This window comes from Chinchilla lanigera, unplaced genomic scaffold, assembly GCF_000276665.1.
Source record: "Chinchilla lanigera isolate Chin_1 unplaced genomic scaffold, ChiLan1.0 scaffold00026, whole genome shotgun sequence".
NCBI classification, from domain to species: domain Eukaryota; kingdom Metazoa; phylum Chordata; class Mammalia; order Rodentia; family Chinchillidae; genus Chinchilla; species Chinchilla lanigera.
The window spans coordinates 20,217,587-20,239,583 of NW_004955427.1; the positions used below are offsets into that span (position 1 = coordinate 20,217,587).

The 21,997-nt window shown below is 36.1% G+C and overlaps 1 protein-coding gene across 3 annotated transcripts in view; it reads right to left on the bottom strand.

Moving 5' to 3' along the window:
* Positions 1 to 21,997, bottom strand: part of Rabl3 (RAB, member of RAS oncogene family-like 3) — a 37,342-nt gene that overhangs the window by 12,686 nt on the left and 2,659 nt on the right. For all 3 annotated transcript variants that reach the window (XM_005386475.2, XM_005386474.2, XM_005386473.2), the window contains exons 2-4: positions 20,678 to 20,769; positions 5,641 to 5,770; positions 1,208 to 1,322 (exon numbers count right to left, since the gene is read on the bottom strand). In XM_005386475.2, coding sequence (XP_005386532.1) covers positions 1,208 to 1,322; positions 5,641 to 5,770; positions 20,678 to 20,769 — 337 coding nt within the window. The remainder of the gene's footprint in view (positions 1 to 1,207; positions 1,323 to 5,640; positions 5,771 to 20,677; positions 20,770 to 21,997) is intronic.

Genomic DNA, 21,997 nt, shown 5'->3' on the forward strand with positions numbered 1-21,997 from the left:
AGCAAATACTATGCAGAACTCTATTCACATAAATTTAACAACTCAAGTGAATTCCTCAAAGGACAAAAATTACCAAAATTCATCTTAGATAAAATGGACAGTCCTATAATTATTAATGAAATTGAATTTAAAGTTAAAAACCTTTCAAATAAGAAATATGCAGGCCCAAATGGCCTCATTAGTAAATTATACCAAACACACAAAGAACAGCAAATATACATAGTATCTTCCAGAAAATGGAAGAATAAGAGATTCTGTCAAGTTATTCTATGAGGTCAGTATTATCTTCACACTAAAACAAGTACAAGACATTATCTACAATATCTTGCAAGAACCAGAAAAAACAACCAATATCTTGCAGGAACCAGAAAAAAATTCCCAAGGAAATATGAGTAAACTAAACCCAGCAAAAAATGACTGCAGAATGGAAAAATAGTTCACTATTTGAAAATCAATCAATGTGGGGCCACTCTGATACCTTTTGTCAGAGTGTGACCCTGCTTAAATTGGTCCCTTCCTATTTTTCTTCCTCTTCTTCATACTTGGCTGGCCTGGTCTTTGTCAGCTCTTTAAGCCTAGAATCCTTTATCATTTTCTCTTACTTTTTATATTTTAGGGATTTTTATGAAAAAACAAACAAACAAACAAAAAAACAAACAAACCAGAATTTCAAAACAAAATAATAGGAGAAAAATAATAGCTAATACATTGTGTATTGCTATCTTCAGTGTAGTTACTCAGAGTACAAGACATGAGAATACTTTTAATTATTGCTTTTCCTGTAAATATGTGCTTTAGTTTTAAGAGCAAGGACTATGCTAGCCAGTGACAAATTTTGGTGTCCGATGTGAGGCTATTCCAACCTGCTGCAAGATTTGCCTGGATCCCATAATTAACTGAGTGGTCAGACACTGGACATTGTGGGCTAGAAAAGCAGAGCTCCACATGAAGAAACACAAGAGGAAATCTCTATGATCTGGAGTTAGGCAAAGAGTTCTTAGACATGATATCAAAAGCATAATCAAGAAAAGAAAAACAGACTTCATCAAAATAAAAATTATTGCTTTGTGGAAGACACTGTCAAAAGACAATGAAGAGACAAGGAGAAAATATTTGCAAATGAAACATTTTACAAACTGTTATTTCATAAAGTACATTCTCATTGCTATAAGATTTCAAAACAACTGTAAAGTAATTCTGGGCTTACCCATTCATCACCAAGACTCCTGTTGGCACCGAATCCCTATTGAGAACCTCCAGTGACCAACGATACAAGTTTTGAGATGACTTTTTATTTGTTAAGTCATGGACTAAAATTATACCTAAAATAATCAGAGAACATATAGTCAGTACTGTAGCAACTCCTCTTCATTTCACAAGTGGCAAAGTGAAGCTCTGTACAAGTACTAGGTGGTTGAATGAATCTAGTATTCTATTACTCCTAACAAGCTCAATTATTTTAGGTTCCTTCTACAAATAATTAACTATGGAATTAACTATAAAACTTTGTCAGTTATATAACTATATAAAAATTGTATAAAAGCTGACAAAATGTCATTAAATGTCATTAAATTTAGATGTCACTTTTTACTCTTCATTCAATACTACTTGAGTGTCCACTTCATGCCTGGTCCTATTTAAACATTTTATTAATCAAGAGCAATGAAACTACTTCAATATAATAACTTATGTTCATTTAAAAAGTTGTTTCTATACCATATATAGCATGCCATCAGTGCAAATATTACTTATACTCACTGAAAACGATACTAATAAAAATTTATTAAAATGACACTGATGTGGCTATAGCTCAGTAATACAGCACTTGCCTAGCATGTGTAAGACTCTTGGTTCTAGCTCCATCACCAAAAAACCCCCAAATAATGAAAAAAAACAAGAAAAAATTAAAATGTCATTGACAATTTATACTAATGCTATTCTTTAGCAGAGATAAAATATTGTGTTGCAGATCACTTGGGCCTGATAAACTAACTTCAGTGTACTATTCTTTGAATTAATGGCTAACTATATAACCTTGCTACTTAAAAGGAGACTTAGATAATAGAGCAAAAGAAACATGGCATTATAAGAAAGAAGGAAGTATGAATAGTAGAAAATAAAAATTTTTGAGAGATTGAGAAAAATAACAAAATGTAATGAGGTTCAGAATGCAAACAATTGATATCCTAGACAAAGCAGATAAATCATTACAATAAAAGAGACAAATGAATAAAGGCTTTAATGCTTACAATTTAGAATATTAGCTTATGGTCAAGAGACTATAGGTTTTAAACTCCCAACACTTTACTGTATTACCCTTATTCCACTGTGAAAAGAGAACATGAAATTATGATTCCTCAATCTTAAAATGTGGGATATGATTATTTGAAAAAGAAGGGCAGAAAAGGTAGAATTACTTGACATTTCTAGTTTTTACAACCATCTGTATAACCAAGATGCTTGTGCAAGTTGTACTGTAGTTGACCTGTTCCAAGGAGCTCAGATAAACCAGTATCTTGGTGTCTGGGAAAAGACTGGCATCCGCCCCCACATACAACTGCACTAATTCTTCTTTCCTCAATAAGGAGTCTTATAGGCATCAAAAGCATAGATTGGAAAAAAGAAGAAAGACCTACCATTAAAGGAAATATATAATATTTGGTAAGTACTTATGTGCTAGATACTGTACTTTACATCAATTATCTAATTTAATTTTTAGAAGAGTCTTATAAGGTTAAGAATTATTACCTTCTTTCTATACATGAGGAACTAAGGCTCAGAAAGATTGACTAATGTGCCCTAGGTCACATGGTAGGTAGGATAGCTGGAATCTGCACTCAGGTATTCTGACAGGAGGAAAGCAGAATAAAATATCATTTTAGGGCATATATTTTCTCCTCTATTTCCTAGGTATAAATATTACAAAAATACAAGGGAAGACTTTTGGTTGTGGAGAATTACAAACGCTATTAGATAATAGGCTATTAGATAAACAAGAAGATGTTCATTCTTTTAAGGATCTCTAAGGCTTTTGAAGACATATAAGCACCTTTTCCTAATTCTTCCTCTTTCAATTGCTCTCAGCGTTCTTGCTTTGTAGAATATGAGCTAGAGGAGGGAAAGGTGGGCCCAGGTGAAAGCAGTCAAGTGACAGATTAGAATACGGTATGTTCTAATTTTAAGGGAGAGAAGCAGAGGCATTTTGTACAGTAAGTCCCTGACTTATAAATGAGTTCCCTTCTGGGAGAATATGTGTGAGTCAGATTCAGTCATAAATCCGACAAAATGAGTCTTATACTGTATTTTCACTTTTGCTTCCATGGTGTTCCTTTGCGCTTCCAAGCAGTCCTCTCCACATCAGCACTGCTTTTCCTTTTGCTTCCAGACATCCTGAGCTCTGACTAAGCACTGCAGTACTGTACACTTTTGCACTGCACAGTAAACACACAGTAACACAACTAAGACAATGTTCAGCAGACACATGAGCTACTTCTGTGATTTGTTCCTGCGATTTGTTCCCATCTATAAATGTTTGTAATGCGAGGTCCATTTGTATCTGTAAGATCACAACTTGAATGTTTATAAGTCAGGGATTTACTACAGTTTCCTGAGATTACAAGCATAGCTCAAGAGAGTGGGAAGTAGGATACTGAGAGGAAAAAAAGTTATTTCTAAGAATGAAGACTACATTTGAATGGAGTGATCATTATGCTGTTTCATAGGATAAAAGATAAAGAACCTTGAGTGTTTCTACCAAGGAGAAAGTTCTAGAGCTAGGGTGAAAGAAAAAAGAAATAGGTTTTTCAATAAGCAACATAAATTTTTTTTAGCTTTAAGAAATAGGAATAGATTTTGGTCTTACTAGCAAAATCAAAATAGGGTATATTTTTTTCCAGTGGTTTAACAGAGGATACAAATCACTAAAGAACAGTAAGTACAGAAGAAATAAATAAATATGGGGGACAATGGACTTGTTCAGTACTTGTAAGTTTGCAACTAAGAATTTCATAATTGGTAGAATTTAACTGGTCTTTATCTGTATTATTTACTTCTAATTTTTATCTATCTCTGCTGAAAAAAATTTGGGTATACACAGTATGCTGGTTATGTTGTATTTTTGAGACATGGTCTCAGTATGTATTCTCGGGTGGTCTTGAACTCACTATGTAGCCAAGGCTGACCTTGCAGTGATCCTCCTGCTGGCCTCCTTCCTGAGTGTTGGCCCAGCTGGATATATATACTGTTATACATCCAAATTTTCCTGTGCCAAAGAAGATTGATGATCTGCTTTGACAAATCACTTGACTGATATATAAGTTTACCACCTGATTCGAAGTCTAAAACAGGTTTCAAGTAGTTAACTCACACTATAATCTTGCTTTTTCTTCATTTATATACACAGTAATACCTTGGTTCATGAATGCCTCAATGTTCTCAAACAATTCAGTTTGTGAACAGAAGCATCTGGCAAAATTTTGTTTCTGTTAGCAAACTCTGCATCAGATGACAAACATGACCACTGCCATCTTCCCCACATGAACACAAATGCGGCCACCTTCTCCAGACTCACAGAATGAATTAAGTTTGTAAACTGAAGTACCACTGTATTCTATTATTACATGCCTTTATTGGGTGCTTTCTTGCAAATTGATGGTATATATTATCATCATTTAACTGTGTTTTGTTTCATTTAGGAATGTTTTGTCAACTTGATTATGACACTTTCCGATAGAATTTGGATTAAGTGAGACATGGGTCTGAATGAATACAACTCATCATATATTCTATAATATGTATCTAAGAATGCTTTCTACTTATTTTTGTAGTATCCACTACATCTTATGATATAGGGAAGATATTGAAAGAGAAATATAAGGAAGGTAGATATTGAATAAATGCAAGGCTTACTTAATATTAAATGAGATCTAAGCATAACATGAATAAGGTCCTACTAATGGCTACACATTTACCAGGTGGGAAGGAAATGCCAAATCTTTTGGAATATTAATCAAAGACAAATAAAAAAATTGTATTTCATAATAAAAATTTTAAAAAATAATCACAAGAAATTACAGGCAAATCACAAAGATGAGTGGCTTAGTCCTTTGACAAGGAATAAGCACTCATGAATTGCAATTATTGCCCTGTATTACATACCTCCATCTGAAAGTATGCTTCAAGTATTTGAACATTTATTACTGGATAAAATTGCTCGATCTCTAAACACACCCTTAAGCAGCTCTTTGCAATTACATTAGGCTCTAAGGGCCAGAAGAAAGAAATCTCTCTCTGAACATCTGCCTTAAGACTATGAGTGGAGAAACAATATTCCTAGTGTTTTGGAAGTTCCATTTTTATCACAAGTATACGAAAAATATAATTCTGTTTCTCAATACTTTATAATAATATTGTAGAAAATATAAATAAAATAGATTTAGACAAAGGAGATTTTTACTATTCTGAATTATATAGCTAGAATCTCAAAACGTAGACTGGAATGTAATATGCAGATTTAAATTGAGTTAACAGTATATTACATTATTAACAAATTAAGATGAGACTGACATATCACAGCATATCACGTCAGATGATCTGTACTTCCAGACCATTAAAATGTGGTTGAAATTAAAAAAGGCTTACCATTTACAGAGTTGTAAAAGACTGTTCTTGTACTTTTCACACTGCTGGCACTGCCCACAGAGCCTCCAACATCCCATAACTCTATGTAATAGGTCTTTTCTTCTGGGGTTCCTTCTTTGTAGTCATGAACCTAACCAATCAATGAATTAAAATGATTATTATAGCCGCTAAAACTCATAAGGACCCTGCATTCAGTTGAAAGCACTGGGCATTCCATATTGGCATCTCACATACGGCCTCTGAGCATCACCTTCTGTCCTTTCAAGCTTACTCTCCTTAACATTCCAACTCTAATAACCACTGACCCAAGAAGATCCTATAGTTCTTAATGGGTCCAACCACCTTTTACCATTCTTCCCTCCACTTCCAAAGCCTCATTCTTTCCTAACTAAGCACAGATTCCACAATTCATTCTTATCATCACTTCTTTACCTGTCTTTCACATTGTTTTTATCTGACAAAATTTCAACCTTGGTTATAGCCACCTTTCTCTCATTCCAAGTTTATGAACCAGCTATTGAATGTAGATCTCAGGGAAATACACATTCAAGGTGACTGATTTCATTGTAAATTCAAATTTACCTTTGGAGCTGTCTTTCCATCAATTCTATACGAAGTTTTACCAGTTGGGGACCATTTTAGATAAGAGAAATTAATACTGTACACTGCAATAAAAGGTATCACTATTTTGCTATATGGTATGGATAACTGATAACATGTAATCAGGACAAATCAATAAAAAGTTATATTCCATGCATTTTTTAATAAAATGGGGAAATATAAACATTTTAGCAAGATTTTTAAGCATAACAATTCAGACAAATACTACACAATGCTACAAAGCCTACACAATCTGTTGTTATGAAATAGCTCAGCCACTCCCATAGACTTTTCCTTAGCCTGTGTTTCTTCCTACCCCAAGCAAACCAGGGCCAAGCACTTCTATAACATCCTACACATCTCCATCTTTTCACAACCAAACTGTTTTATTTATCTACTGATAACTCTTCTATTAAACTGAGACTAGGGACCATGTATTATTCATCTCTATAAGTCTGGAATGTAGCATAATATCTACAGCATGTTAGATGAATAAATAAGTGAATAAATTTAGAGTATGTTATTCTCCAAGGCTTTTTAATATTCATTTTATTAGCTTACTGAATTGCAATTCTTCCTAAGAACAGTTTTGAGAACAAACTAAATCAGTACCAACAGGAATTCTATTAAAAAATAGATTGCTGGACTATCCTTGAAACTTCTGGGATGAGGCTCAAAAGTCTGTATGATTTTTTAAAAGTTCTCTATACCACTTTGATACATAATTAGGCTTGGGAAGTATGGCAGTACATCATTATTTTCTATAAAATTATTTCAAAGGTCTAACATTGGCTTTCCTAAAAGGCCATAATTCCCTTGAGAATTCTGACCATGTAATGTAATTCCTAGGGGAACTCCCAACCTCGATTTAAACCCGGGGCCTTCATACCAAGCTACATTCCCAGTCCTGGTTTTTAGTTATTTTGAGACAGTGTTTCCTATGTGGCTAAATTGCTGAACCTAAGCTGAACTGGTGATTCTCTTGCCTTAGCCGCCCAGAGTCCTGGGGTTACAGGCTAGTGCCACCATGCCAGGCTGGAAGCATACCTTCTCACGGTCATACCAAGTGTGTTAGCTGGTATCCTTTGAGATGTACACACTCCCAAGCCATACTGACTCAATTGTCTGTACTCTCCATCACAAAACATGTTCCCTAACCAAATCTTTTCATTCTTCCTCTAGAATTGGAAGAGAAGATATTCTCCTTCTTTTCTAATTTGCTCAATTAATACTGGCTAAATTTACTTTTTAAATTAGTATAGTATATGCTTGCAGTACATAATGATTACATTCATCATGGGGAATTGGTACATGTACATAACGTATCTTAATTCTAAGTTTAATTTAATTCATATGGAATGAGTCTTAAACTTAAAACCAGTAGCTTATAGTTTGTTGCTATGACATTATATCCTTTACATGGGTGAGTAATCCCCAAGGGAAAGCTTAACCTTATAAAAAGCATTGCTCTTGATACAGTAAACGGCACCCTTGTGCTACGCTAACAGCCCAACATGATGGTGTGTGTGTGTGTGTGTGTGCGTGTGTGTGTGTTTGTGTGGGTAATATCAAGCTATACGATGTACAATTTATGTTTAAATCCAGTCATCAAGACTGATACTTAAAGCCACTAAAGACCTTACAGCTAATAGGGCAGGATTTCTCAGCGGGAAATAATCGTATGGGCTGATTATCAAATGGGAAAGAGCAACACTCTATAATGCTGCAGCCACTTTGGGGCCTTCTCATTTACGCACCTCTGGGCTTTTTATTGAAACCAAATGAAGACCACATACAAATGGTTTTGTTTCATTTGAACTTTTAAAAATTATTAATTTTTAAAAAGCAGAAACAAATTTAGTAAGGAAAATGACACATGAAGAAATCCCAGGTAAGACCCTGCCTCCAAAACCAAACCAAACCAAATCAACCCAACCCAACCTAACCCAACCCAATCCAACCCAACCCAACCCAACCAACACCTGGTGCTACACATGTAATACATCTGGTTTATTATCTGTCTCTATAAAATTATTATTAGAGAAAAAAAGGTAGAAAGTCTTAGAGAGAGGTGGGAGAAAAAAGGTAGAAAAGAGCAGTAAGAAACTATACTAGGGACCACTGCTACACTATTGTTCATTTGAATTAATTTGTTTCATTAACTGATACACTTCCAGTTTCTTATACAAAGTCTGGTACCCAGTTGATAAGCAACATCTGTACTGACTGAACAAATGAATGAATGAATGGTATATAAGGTACTACTAATTGTAGTACTTTTCTAATAATTTCTCTTTTGCCTTTGGTCATGATCATGTCTTCTATTTAAAGAATATATTTCCTTTCCACTTTATACCCATTTCTCCTTTATTTGATGTCTGAACTTCATGAAGGAGTGGTTTCAACTTTTTATTTCTCCTCTATCCAGTCACATTATTTGGTTTCTGCCAATTTGTTTCTGCAGTTCTATTTGTAAAGGTCAGCACTAGCTTCTAAACCACAATATCCAATGTGTGTTTTTTTCTTCAGTCCTTCCATCTCTACAGCATTTCATACTAAAAAAAATCAATCTCTCCTTCGTGAAATTCCTGTCTCTCATTTGCTCTAGTTCATCAGCTTGGCTATCCTCATCCCTCTAATTAATCTTTCTCCAGCTCCTCTTTTACCTCATCTCTGTAACTCCAAGCTGTTCAATCTTTTCTTTCTAAATTTTCTTTTTTAAAACCTCATTTATTTTAGAGTGTGGTGCTGCACTCCTATAATCCCACCTACATGGGAGGCTGAGATAGGAGGATTATAAGTTCAAACCTAGCATAATCCTGTTTCAAAACAAAACAAAACAAAACAAAAACTTGGGGGACGTGGTTGGGTTTGGTCTCCAGTACCACACATTATCCAGAAACAAAGGCTGGGGATGTAGGTTAGTGGTAGAGTGCTTACCTAGCACATGATGCCCTGGGTTCAATCCCCAGTCTGCCAAAACAAAATATCTCATTTATAGCCACATATAGCATGGTGGCGTGACTCTGCAGTCCCCTTGCTTGGGAGGCTGAGGAATGATGACCACTTGAGCCCAGGAGTCCCACGCCAGCCTGGGCAACACAGTGAGACACTGTTTCCTGAAATCAAACCAAACAGCCAAACCAAATAAAACAATGAAAGTCTCATTGGCTCAGCTGGTTCAGGATTATCTCTATATGGATGATTTCAACTCCAGAATTCTCTTTTCAGCCCCACTACCTCATTTCTAAATGCTTTCTGGACAGCTTCAATTAGAAAAGGTCACAGATATCTCCCTTTACCAAGTACAAAACTAAATTCATCATTGTTTTCTCTATCACTGTTTAGGAACAGTTCATCCACCCAGTTGGCCAGGTCGCCCATTCAGTCACTGACAGTATAATTTTACAAGCTTCACACACATGTCACTTTCTCTCTGGAACCTATATAATGTTTATTTTCTTGACCACTGCTACGCCATAGAACAGTGGTGGTGAACCTAGGCACATGTGCTGCAGTGGGCTATTTGCATCATTAAAACCTCTAAAAGGTTTGCTGTCACTGCCAAAGAACTTTCTGCAATGTTGTAAATGTCCAATATGGTAATTATTAGTAATGTGTGACTCCTGAGCAGTTGAAATGTGGTTCATTCAACTGATAAACTACATTTTTATTTTTAGTTAATTTAAATCTAAATTGCCATATAAGCTGGGAATACTGGCACATGACTATACTCCCAGCACTAAGGAGTCTAATGCAGGGGGATCACTGCGAATGTGAGGTCAGCCTGGGCTATAATAGTGAGTCCAAGGCCAGTCTGGAATACATGGTGAGAATCTATACTAGTGGTATCGAACCTACAGCATGCGTGCCACAGCAGGCTATTTGTTACCACTGAAAGCTCTAAAGGGCTTGCCATCACTGTGCCTATACCAACTCCATACAAGCATAGTGTATACTGTAAACATGTACCAAAAAACCCAAACAGACAAACAAAAAAGCAAGGGAATCAACCGATGAGCAGACAGGGGAAGGAAAGAAAGGAAAAGGGATGAAAATGTATTTATGTACATGCACCAATACCCCACAAAGAATGTAAACATTATGTACTACACACACGTACTAATAAAATAAAATTTAAAGATAACTGCCATACAAGACTAGTGGTCACTGTATTGAACATCAGAATACTTATTTCTTTTTTTAATTTTTCTATTTTATTTTATTTTAGTTTTTTTTTTTTTTTTTGGTGCTGGGAATCAAACTCAGGACCTTGTGCTTGCCAGGTAGGCTCTGTACCGCTGACCTATATCCCCAGGCCCTAGAATACTTGCTTTTTAAAAACTGTTGTGGAATAAGAGGCAGTACTATATAAAGCAGCGATCAAGAACAGAGGCTCTCAAATCAGCAACATGATCTTGGACAAGTCACATAATCCCCTCGTGCCTCAACTTCCTTATGTAACAAACAGGGACATTAGCAGTATCTACCTTGCAAGGTTGTTTTAGGAATTAATTTGTACATAAGGCTCCCTAGCCAAAGTAAGCACTATAAGATGTTAGCTATCATTACTGTTACTTTAAAGATCATTAATAAACATAAACCTTGTGCCATTTACTAGATCCATCTCATATTCTTAGTGAGGATAAAGGCTATGCCTCTTTTTATTTCCCTCCAGTGCTTTGTACATTGTTATTTTATCCAAAGAGGAATTCAGTAAATATTGATTGTACGCAATGTGTAAATTAGAAAGTTAAAATCCCATGAAAGTGAATTAGAAATGACAAGTCAATTTCCTTATTCATAATTTGTGAAAAGATTAAACTTTGAAAGTCTTGCTTTCATAATTAGGAGTGACCATACACGTATAGTACTCCATTAGACTTGAGATAATAAAATTAGAAGACAAGAATGAATAAACAACATCACAAAATAATACTTTTTTTTTTGGTACTGGCAATCGAACTCAGGACCTTGCACTTGCCAGGCAGGCGCTTATGCTGCTGAGCTATATCCCCGGCCCTACACTTTTCTCTTTAGTTATGAATATCTCTGCACTGACTACTTAATCCAAAGTGTTAATAAGTACTGAGTACCTACATTAAACTCATTAGCTTTCCCGGTATTTGAAATTAAACAATTACCTTATCACCTCTACTTTTAGCTGACTCTGAACAAATCGGAAATGAACTAAATGAACCAACTGGTTCTAATAGCTTTGAAAAGTGGGTATTCATGAATCTGTACTAATATTGGAGATTTCCTCTCCTGGGTCTCAGTAACAGAAACTGTAATTGCCATATAAAAGGTATTATGGAAGATAGCTTCCAGGTTATTTAGGTAAAAGCTTTACAAGCTTTAATGACTTTTCTTCTAGAGGGAAGAACCATTAATTTTATAATAATAGTCAAAACAATTTACATGTCTATGACAACTTTAAGATTGTAGTTTAAAAATGCCTTTGATTGACGTTATCATTCAAGAAGAACATTCTTTTCAAAGATGGAAGACAGATTCACCAGCCCAAGATTCAATGAACAGAAGTAAACAGAAGGCCACTTTTAGTCCTAACTGCCCCATTTGTCTACAACAATGCAGTACAGATCAGACTGACTTTAAAGGAATCAGTTATTACTACATTCATTCCAATAAAATCAGTCACATTATTACACAACATTTGTTTTAAGACTATGGTAGCTTTTACTTTTGACTCCTCTTGGGCATTTTTATGTCCTCCCCAGAGTGTCTGGAACTATGCTAAAAGTTCAAAAATCTGCAGTCCAGCATAAAGGACAGTAACAAGGGAACTCTAACTTCACCTTCTCCAAAAGCAGGGTTACAAACAGGAACTGCTATTGTTATTTCTAAAACTTGGTCACAATCTGGAGAACTATTGTGGCCTATATATAGATATCCCCCCAAAGCCTCATACACTCATAGGTGGGGCTTTTCAGAGATGGCAGGATCTAGGGTTTGTGATACTAGGATTAAGGCTGTACGGTACTGGATCAACCCCTGAGTTGTTTAGCATAGGTCTAGGTATACATAATGGGAAGGCCCGCCCTGGGTGTGCGCCAGTAGATTTGTAGCCTGAGTAGAATAAAAGAGTAAGAGAGGATTGATGCTGCTCTTCTGTTGCCTCCTACCTACCTTGCCATGGACCATTTCTCCCCTGCAGTGTCTCCCAACAATGCTGCCCTGCCTGAGAGCCAGCTTACTACAGATTGAAACCTCTACAAACTGTGAGCTAAAATAAACCTTTCTTCCTTTAACTTGTGGGTGTCAGGTATTTTCTCCCAGCAACAAGAACACAACTAAGACTACAACTAACTAATTTCATGTTGGCCTGCTCTCTGGGACTCACACAAGGCATTAACTGTAGACACAGTCAAGTGTCCACTCTCATGTACAGGTGACTGCTGAGACAAAAGTTCCTTTTGGAAACTCTGCTATCAGTAATAAAGAATTTCACATACCTGTTACCCTCAGTTATCATATATATTGGGCCCTAACCTGGTCTCTCATTTTCTTGTCTCCAAACTACTTTCTGTTTTATCTGCTGGTCATCATTCAATCCTCAATTGTTTCCTTTCTCCAAATGCTTCCACCTTTCTCCTAGAATCTCACTCCATTGCTATAAAATTTCAACACATCTTATTCTCAACCTGATTGTATTAACCAAGGCCTACTTCTACCCTAAATATACACATCCTCCTATGCTTCTCAGATAGACGCTGCTCCGTGTCAACATCCTAATTACTTTCAAACTGTGAAATAAGAAATACCTTACTTACTTTGCAAGAGCTACTTCCAGTTTGTTATTGATTCTACAGGCTGTCCACTGTTCCTTAAACTACAGTTCACCTCTATCAGAATTTTAGATGCTTCTTCAAATGCATCTTTCCGGCTACCATATCCAACTCTGAGTAAGGATACATGGGGGCAGCATCCAAGAATCAAACTAAAAGATTAAAATTGTTAAGAGCGGTCATTGAACACAAATGTTCCTTTATTCTACTTACAGGACATTGCCATAAATATAAAGACACAAAAATATGAAAATGAGATGATCAAAATACAATATGCCACATGAGAACTAAGTTGGTTTAACTATTTTAGTATCTGAGAAGACAAACTTCACAGTACAATATACTATTATATAACTTCACATACAAAAAAAGAAATAAATGAAAAATAGAAAAATTTACATGTAAGAGATTTTAGTATTCATTCTTTAGAAACTAATGAAATAGGCAGACAAAAAACCACAATAGAGATACAGAAGTGAACAAAATGATTAACAGCCTTGACTCAATTGACATACTTAGAACACTAAACCTAACAATTACAGAATATACTCCCTTTTCTTGTGTGTATGAAATATTTACCAAAGTCAGCTACAAAATAGGACATAAGGCCCAGGCTGGTCTCAAACTCACAATGATCCTTCTGCCTCAGCCTCCCGAGTGCTGGGATTACAGGCATGCGCCACCACGCTCGGCTAGCAAATCCCCCAAAATTTAAAAGGATGAAATCAAAACAGCATCTATTCTTTGAGCACAATGAAAATAAGCTAGAAAGCAATAATTAAAAGATAATCAACACAGCCAAGTGTTTGGAAATTAAGAAGCATATTAAATAACACAAGTCAATTAAGAAATCACAATAGAAATTACACTATTTTCACAGAAAGATAATGAACAAAATCTCAGGGATACAGTGAAGGCTGTGACTAGCTAGCAATTTTGAAGCCTCAGAACTCTGAAACAAAGCCTGAAAGAAATCAATGAAGGAACTACTTATTTCATTAAGTTAGAAAAGACAACCAATTAAACCCAAGAAAGCTTGAGCATCATGAAGATAAGAGGAAGTACCAGTGAAATACAAAACAAACATATAATATAGAAAATCTGCAAAGCCAGAGAGTGGTTTTTGATAACTCTCTGGCAAGACTGATGAAGAAAACAACGAGTAAACAAAGCAAAAAATTACACATACCAGAAAGAAAAAACAAAAGCTCTCTCTAGGATTTGTAGTAAGAGCCTTATTGTTCAAATGTCTTACTGAAAGACAACAGAAAACCAGAACACATTTTTTACCATTTACCTAAAATGGATAAATTTTTTTAAAAACATAAATCACCAAAATTGACAGAAGAAACACATTTTCATATTTTATTTAATGTTATTTAAAAATTTCCCACATAAGAAACTTTAGGTCCAGACAGTTTCACCTGTGCATTCAAATATATAAGGAACAAATAATCTTATACAATCTCTTACAGAGAACATATACAAAGATAACATTTACCAACTCATTTTATGAGGCTTGCATAAGCCTGATACCAAAATCCCATAAGGAAAATGTAAGAAAGGAAATTAGTAGGGCAATCTTTCTCATAGATTTACAAGAAAATATCTGAAACAATATTAGCAAACTGAACCTAATGGCACATGAAAAGACTAGAGCATCAGGCCCAGTACACTACTGGACTCATTCCAGGATTACAAGGTTGCTTTATCATTTAGATATCAATCGATATAAATTACTTCACTAATACAATAAAGTAGGAAAATCATGACTATCAAGAAAATGCAACTGATAAAATTCAATATTGATCCATGTTACAAACTCATTTGCAACAGAAAGACATTTATTTAATCTAGTAAAATGTAATTACAAAATATCCTATAGCAAACACCTTGCTCAATGGCATTATACTGAAAATTTCTCTACAGACTGGGAATGAAACAAAGTTGCTTGCTGTTGATGGTGTTAATTAACTTTCCTATTGGTAGGACAAAATAATAAACACCTGCTAATTAAGGGAAGACAAGCTTATCTGGCTCAGGGTCTCAGTCTATTGTCATTTGGCTCCACTGCAAGAACATTGTGGTGGAAGGGCGTGACAGAACAAAGCAGTCTCCAAAGCCATAGCCCAATGACCCACTGAGATACACCTAATTGTGTTCCCCTAACCTAGCATCTTTTAATCCAATCAAGTTGACAATTAAGCTTAACCATCACATTCTACTTCTTGTCAATTTGACACCTAAATATGACTCCTTAGACCATATTTAATCTCCAAATTAAGAAAATAACAAGATCATAATTTGCCTAACATGATTTAACTATCCTGTATACAACCAAAAATACAATCATCCCTTCTCCAAAGTGTCAACAGTTACAGCATTGTTCAAAAGTCCACGTCCAATGTCTTATCTAAGACTCACATCAAACTCTTAGGTATGAATTCCAGTAAAATTTTAAAAAGCTGACCACATATTCCCAAACTACAATGGCACAGGGTAAATATTCCTATTCCAAAAGGGAGGAAGAGGGTATAGAAAGGAATAGGATCAAAGAAAGACCAAGACCCAGCAGAGCAAACATTAAATCTTATAGATCCATGTCTGGCATCTAAGCACATGGTTGGAGGATGTGTGTTTCAAAAGGCAAGGGCAGCTACACCCATATGGCCTTGTTGATTGCAGCCCACATGACCTTTCTCTTGGCCTACCGCTTGGTGTCTATGGTTTTCCTCTGTACACTGTGCACATTCTTAGTATCTTTGACTTCCTGGGATCTCCTTTAGCTTCATTCCCACAGCTTCACACACCTGCTTCTTAAAGGCACACTGCCTAGCCTCACAGGTCTTCCTCTAAAATCTGGGTGAAAGCTTCCATGACCCTACAACTCTTTTATTGCTTATACTGGCAAACCAGCATTACACGGACAATGCCAAGGTCTGCTGCCAGCCCAAGCAGTAGCCAAGTCCCCTGAACCATGGATGTAGTGGCTTCTTAATGCCTGGACAGTTGACCCAAATAAAATGAATCCCACAGATCCAATTCCCTTGGTAGCCCTTCTTGAGGACTCCTAGGACTGTCTTCTCAAATGAAAGGTTTACGATTTTGCACTCTTACACATGCCACGGGTGGGGTCTTACTGATTCCTGAGATTCATTCCAGGAATGTTTTCTGTCCCCGTTCAAAGTTGTTGTTGTCTTCTTAATTTTTTTTTTTTTTTTTTTGGTTTTGGTTTTTCTCCGGTACCAGGAACTGAACTCACGACCTTGCGCTTGCCAGGCAGGCGCTTTGCCGCTGAGCTAAATCCCCAGCCCCCGTTGTTGTCTTCTTAATGGCACTAATTTCTTTAACAATTTTCCTCTGTAGATTCCCAAGTTTACCTGTAGTTCTTTATGGGCCAAAATTTATATTTTTCAAATCTTTGTGCTCAGCTTTTTGCTCCCAACTTTCACTATAAATCTGGCTAACAGCAGCCAACGGTATGCATACCACAGCCTGCACGCTGGGCTGTCTTGAAATTTCCTCTGCCAGATCAATTATTCTACTATCTTTAAATTCAGCATCATACAATCTTAGGACATGGGCAAAATATAGACACGTTTTTTGCCAGGATGTAACATGCATGGCCTCTAGTCAAATTTCCAGTGGAGACCATCCGATCTGAATTTTCATGAGCCTATCCCTTACTTTCTGCATTTTTGTCAGCATTCTAGTCTTCCAAACTGATAGCATAATTGTGCCTTAAGCTCGGCTTACAGCCTTTTAGGCTTTCTCCACCATTTCTCAAGTTTTCCAAATTCCTGCAAACCAGTTCCAAAGACCGTACAGTTAGATATAATCATAGCAATTACCCTGCTTCTCTAGTAGTAATTTTCTGTATTAGTCAGCTTTCCTGCTGCTGGGACAAAATAACCAATCATGTTTCAGAGATTTCAGTTCACTGTTGGCTGGCTCCACTGCAGGAACATCGTGGCAGAAAGGACAGTTGAGCAAAGCTGCTCAGTTCATGGTAGCAGGGAAGCAGAGCAGAGGGAAAGATCATTAGAAAAGAAAGGGCTAGGAACCAGACACAGCTCCCAAGGTTGGCTCCCATGACTCATCCAGACACACCCAGAAATGTGTTTTACTAATCTGCTAGATGTCTCATAATCCAGTCAAGTTGATAAATAAGTTTAACTATGGCATTGACACTCTGCACTGATCTGAATTTTAGTTGATTTAGAAAGGGGAAAAAAACAAGACAAAAGGTGAATGATATGAGCAGACTGGGCTTAGGTGAGAACAGGAAAAAGGGGTAGAGAGGTAGAAAAGTAAAAGAAGGACTGGAAAACTGAACAAGTATTCAACTTGACCTTCAAATTGTAAAGCTCTGGACTATAACTTTGTATCTATTAGGCTTTTCCAATCCCCCATATAAATCTGTAGGTTAGATAAAACTGCTACTGTATTATTTACTTCTGTTTCATAGATGATATAACTAAGCCTTAAGAGGTAAACTGATCAGTCTGATGCCACTCTTTAAAAAGCAAAAGGCAGCTGGCCTAAGAAGGGAGGGTTTAAATCTATGTTTTTTTACAATATGCTATGCTTTTTTCACAGAAAGGGAGCTAGAAGAATCTAAAGGGAATTTTGTTGAGAAAATGCTTTTGAGTTTCCCAAGTCTAAATAAAGTTGCCATTGAGTTCATTATCTACAATATTTCTTCCATATCTAAGAATTTGGGAACACGGTAGGGTGAAATAATAGAGACAGGCTTCTTCCCACTTTAAACTCATAGAAATGCTATACACACACGCACACACACACACACACACACACACACACACACAGGTACGGCGCTGAGAGGAGACAAATTAGTTCAAGAAAAGAGAAAGAAAGGGACATCCTTGGATACTAGAAATAAAGAAAGAACTTAAAATTGGAGAAGGGAGAAGTGGAAACTGACATATAATCAGAGCTTCAGGGGCTGGTGCCTGCAGTTTTACTGCTCATCCAGGAATAGCAGATCTGTTTTCCAACTGTTAGCCAAGAGTATATGTTGGTGAGGGACAGACAGACTGTAGTTCCCTTCATGAAATCTGGATTCTTGAGGAACTGCCTAGTCAGTTAAAGAAACAGCTGGCAGGTGCTGGGGATATAGCTCAGTGGCATAAGTACCTGCCTGGCAAGTGCAAGTTCCTGAGTTCGACCCTGATACCAATGAAAAAAAAAAAAAAAAGGAACAGTGGAAAAAAGTGTCCATAGACTCAAGGAAGTAGAAAAAACTCTTTGTTAGGGTCCTCAAGCAAGGTGGTATGTGGATGGCATGGAAACTCTGAACTGAGTAATTTTAAAAATCTTATAATTCCTGAGATCCTGGCAGCAATAGAAATGAAAAGGTACTATACAGGGCTACTTTCATAATACTGAAGAACTGAGGAACACTGTAGGACTTCCGTAGGAGAGAAAAAAAATAATCCTGCCGAAGATGTAAACAGTTTCAAGTTATAAAACATACAATGAGATACATTTTCATAAAGTACAGGAAAATATAGAACAAGTGGGATATATACCTCCATACTCTCAAAAATATTTCCTTTGAAGGAAACTATAAAATAAATATGCTTGAAGTCTGGGATTATGATACCTCTGGCATTGCTCTTGTTACCCAGGATTGCTTTTGTTCAACACTGCTGGTCATTACAGAAATGCAAAGCAGAACTACACGGAGATGCCATCTTATCCCAGAAAGACTGGTCTTATCAAGAAATCAAATAATAATAAATGCTGGGGGCGTAGGGGGAGGGGTAGAAAACCTTTCTACATTGTTGGTGGGAGTGTAAACTAGTACAACCACTATGGAAATCAGTATGGAGATTCATCAAAAAACTAAAACTAAAAATTCCATTCAACCCAGCTATCTTCCTTCTAGTTATCTCCCTCAAAGAGTTGAAGGCATTATATTACACAGATACATATATACACGTTTATAGCAGCACAATTCATAGTAGCTAAATCTATATGTCCATCGATAGAGGAATGGATAAAGAATATGTGTATTTTACACAATTGAGTACTGCTCTGCCATAAAGGAAGATAAACTTGAGTTATCTGTAGGAAAATGGATGCACCTTGAGACCATAATGTTAAATGAAATAAATCAGACACACAAGCTTAAATATCACATGGTTTCTTTTACATGAAAAACCTAAATTATAAATAAAGATTAAAATAAAAGATAGATAATAGGAAGTAGGGAGCTAGATCTTTCTCAAGTGGGAAGGGGATCAAGAAATAGAAGGTGGAGGGAAAGGGGATTTTAAAAAAGGAATTAAAATATGTCATGCACATGTATCAACTCCACATAAAGAATATAAACATTATGTATCACAAACAGGTGCTAATAAAAATAAAATGATGTGAAAAATATAATGGTAGGGAAAAAGTAAAATACATATGCTAACAATGATTACAATCAAAGGTATAAAGTATAATAAAAGATGAATACATTTTGCAATACTTTAAATGTGAAAAAAAACAAAGAAATTAAAAATTATAGTTACTTGAAATAAAAGAGAGTAGATACAGTAAAAAACAGATGAGATATCACTGAAGAGATTCTTAATTAACTAGAGGGAAGACAGGAGTAGGAGTACATCATCCAGAATGCAGCAAGGAGAAATAAAGAATACAGAGCATGTGAGTACAATTAAAAGATACAGGAGAGTGAACATCTAATAGAAATGCAAAAGGAAATGTGGGGAAACAGATAATGGCTAGAGTTTTTTAAAAATGAAGATATGGGAAATGGGATAATTTCTGAATAGGAAGATGAAGAAAAAGTAATCTGTACTAGACATAGATTAGTATAACTGCACAACATTAAAGACAAAAAAACCCAAAATTCTGAAAGCAACTAGAGAAGAAATTACTTTAAAAGAAATAACATGAGTTGGACAGAAGATTTCTAATCAACAGCAATATAAATTAGAGCCTATGAAACAACAGCTTCAAAGAATGGAAGGAAAACAACTGTCAATCTAGTTAATGACTATTTTTTCCCTGTTTATTTCTTAAATCAAAGGTGCGAGATGTGCCAGCAGACGATAGGTCAGAACTAGCTGAGAAGAGCAAAACCAACAATATCTGTGAAGTATTTGTTTCAGTGGAAACTGCACCCATCCCCTAAATGGGAGAGCAAACAAATAACTCAGAAATAAGGTTCCAGAAGCTTCTATATTTACACTACATTTCTGGCCAGAAGTTGGCAGTCTTAGTGACACAGGCTTAGGCAGGAATATTTACAGAGCATGTCAAGTAAACTGATACTGTATATAGCACAGTGATTAAAATGGAAGTCTGTGGAATCAGGCTAACTAGGTTTAACTCTTGACTTTGCTTTTCATAAGCTGAATGAATGTGGCCAAGTTACTTCCCCATGTCTTAGCTTCTGCAATTATAAATCACAGTTTAAAAAGTTTAACTAAGCTAAAATGTGCAAGTCATTTGTAGCTGGCAGATAGTAGGAACTTAATAAATGCTAGTTATCATTACTTAATCTTGACTATAGTACTATAATTTGATCATGTAATTTGAAGCAATTATCTTTCATATGACTACTGAAAAACTAAAACATATGAGACACATACTCTGACATCCACTGAACAGCCCACAGTCCATGATGGATTTCCCAGCACTTGATTCTGGCATAGAAGATGGACTAGTGAAGATTTCCCAACACCTGTACAAGAGATAAGAATCTGAATCATATTAAAGAAACACTAAAATTTACTGTAGTGAACATAAGACTATGAATGTGTAGGAATAATGATATTTAAAGCATAGCTGTCTAAAGACTGCTCACACCATAGCCCCATCCAAGCTTCACTAAATAAAGGGAAGATGGTTAAGAGTAGTGATTCTCTCAAATTTAGCATCAGAATCAGAGCACCTGTTAAAATAGGGAATGCTGAATCCTGCCTTGAACTTTTTGACTTAGTAGGTCTGTTATGGGAATTTAAGATTTTGTACTTTCCTTGTGTCCTCTGCTGATACTGATGTTCCTAGTCCAAGGGCGCTTCTTGGAGAAACACTGGTCTAGGATAATTTTCTATTAACTAACCGCTTTTGTTTTCAGTGATTTAATCTGTTTAGTGTATTTTATAATCATAGAATCTTAACCAGTCTTAGTGGCCATCCCTCCATCCTGAATATCCATACAGACATCTCTTCCACAGCACTGTTAGATTGTGCTTCGATGCTGTCCATGGCAGGACTCACCATATTCAGTCACTCCACTTCTCCCATATAGTGATTTTTTTTAAAAGAGCAGCTAACCACTTGGTCCTTAGATAAAAAGAATAATTCTACTCTCTTTTCTACATGATGGCCTTTTATTTTGAGGCAGCACTTTACCTCTTAGATCTCTTGAGTTCAGGACAATCTAATTATTAATGCTGAGGGGTGTACTTGGAGATCTGTATGAAGGGGAAAAGGGATGAGCTCTCCTGTATATCTACATGTGCAGCCACTCACTCATTTAACATCACTTTAGCCTCCTGCCTCCTCAGTGCTGGCATTATAGGAGTGTGCCACCACACCTAGCTTTTCTGGGTAAATATCTTCATGCAGTCATACTGTACAGATCTTCATGAATTAACTGTTTTGGGACATAACTCTTAAGACAACACGGGATGGAACAGGTGAAGTGCTAGGAAATGGTGGCTAACTATTCATTTTTTAAAGAATTTTGGGAGGTTATGATTCTATGTTTTTACCTTTTGAACTAAAGTACATCAAAAGACTATACTTGAATTGCTTTGGGGAAAAAGGACCGACATAATCAAATAAATGTCAGCACCAAATATAGGTGCTGGTAATGTGAACCTCATCCCTATATCTGAAAGAACAAAGACAAACCAGTACATGATGTTAGTGAGACTTTTCAAATTCTTCAACAAATTATCAAG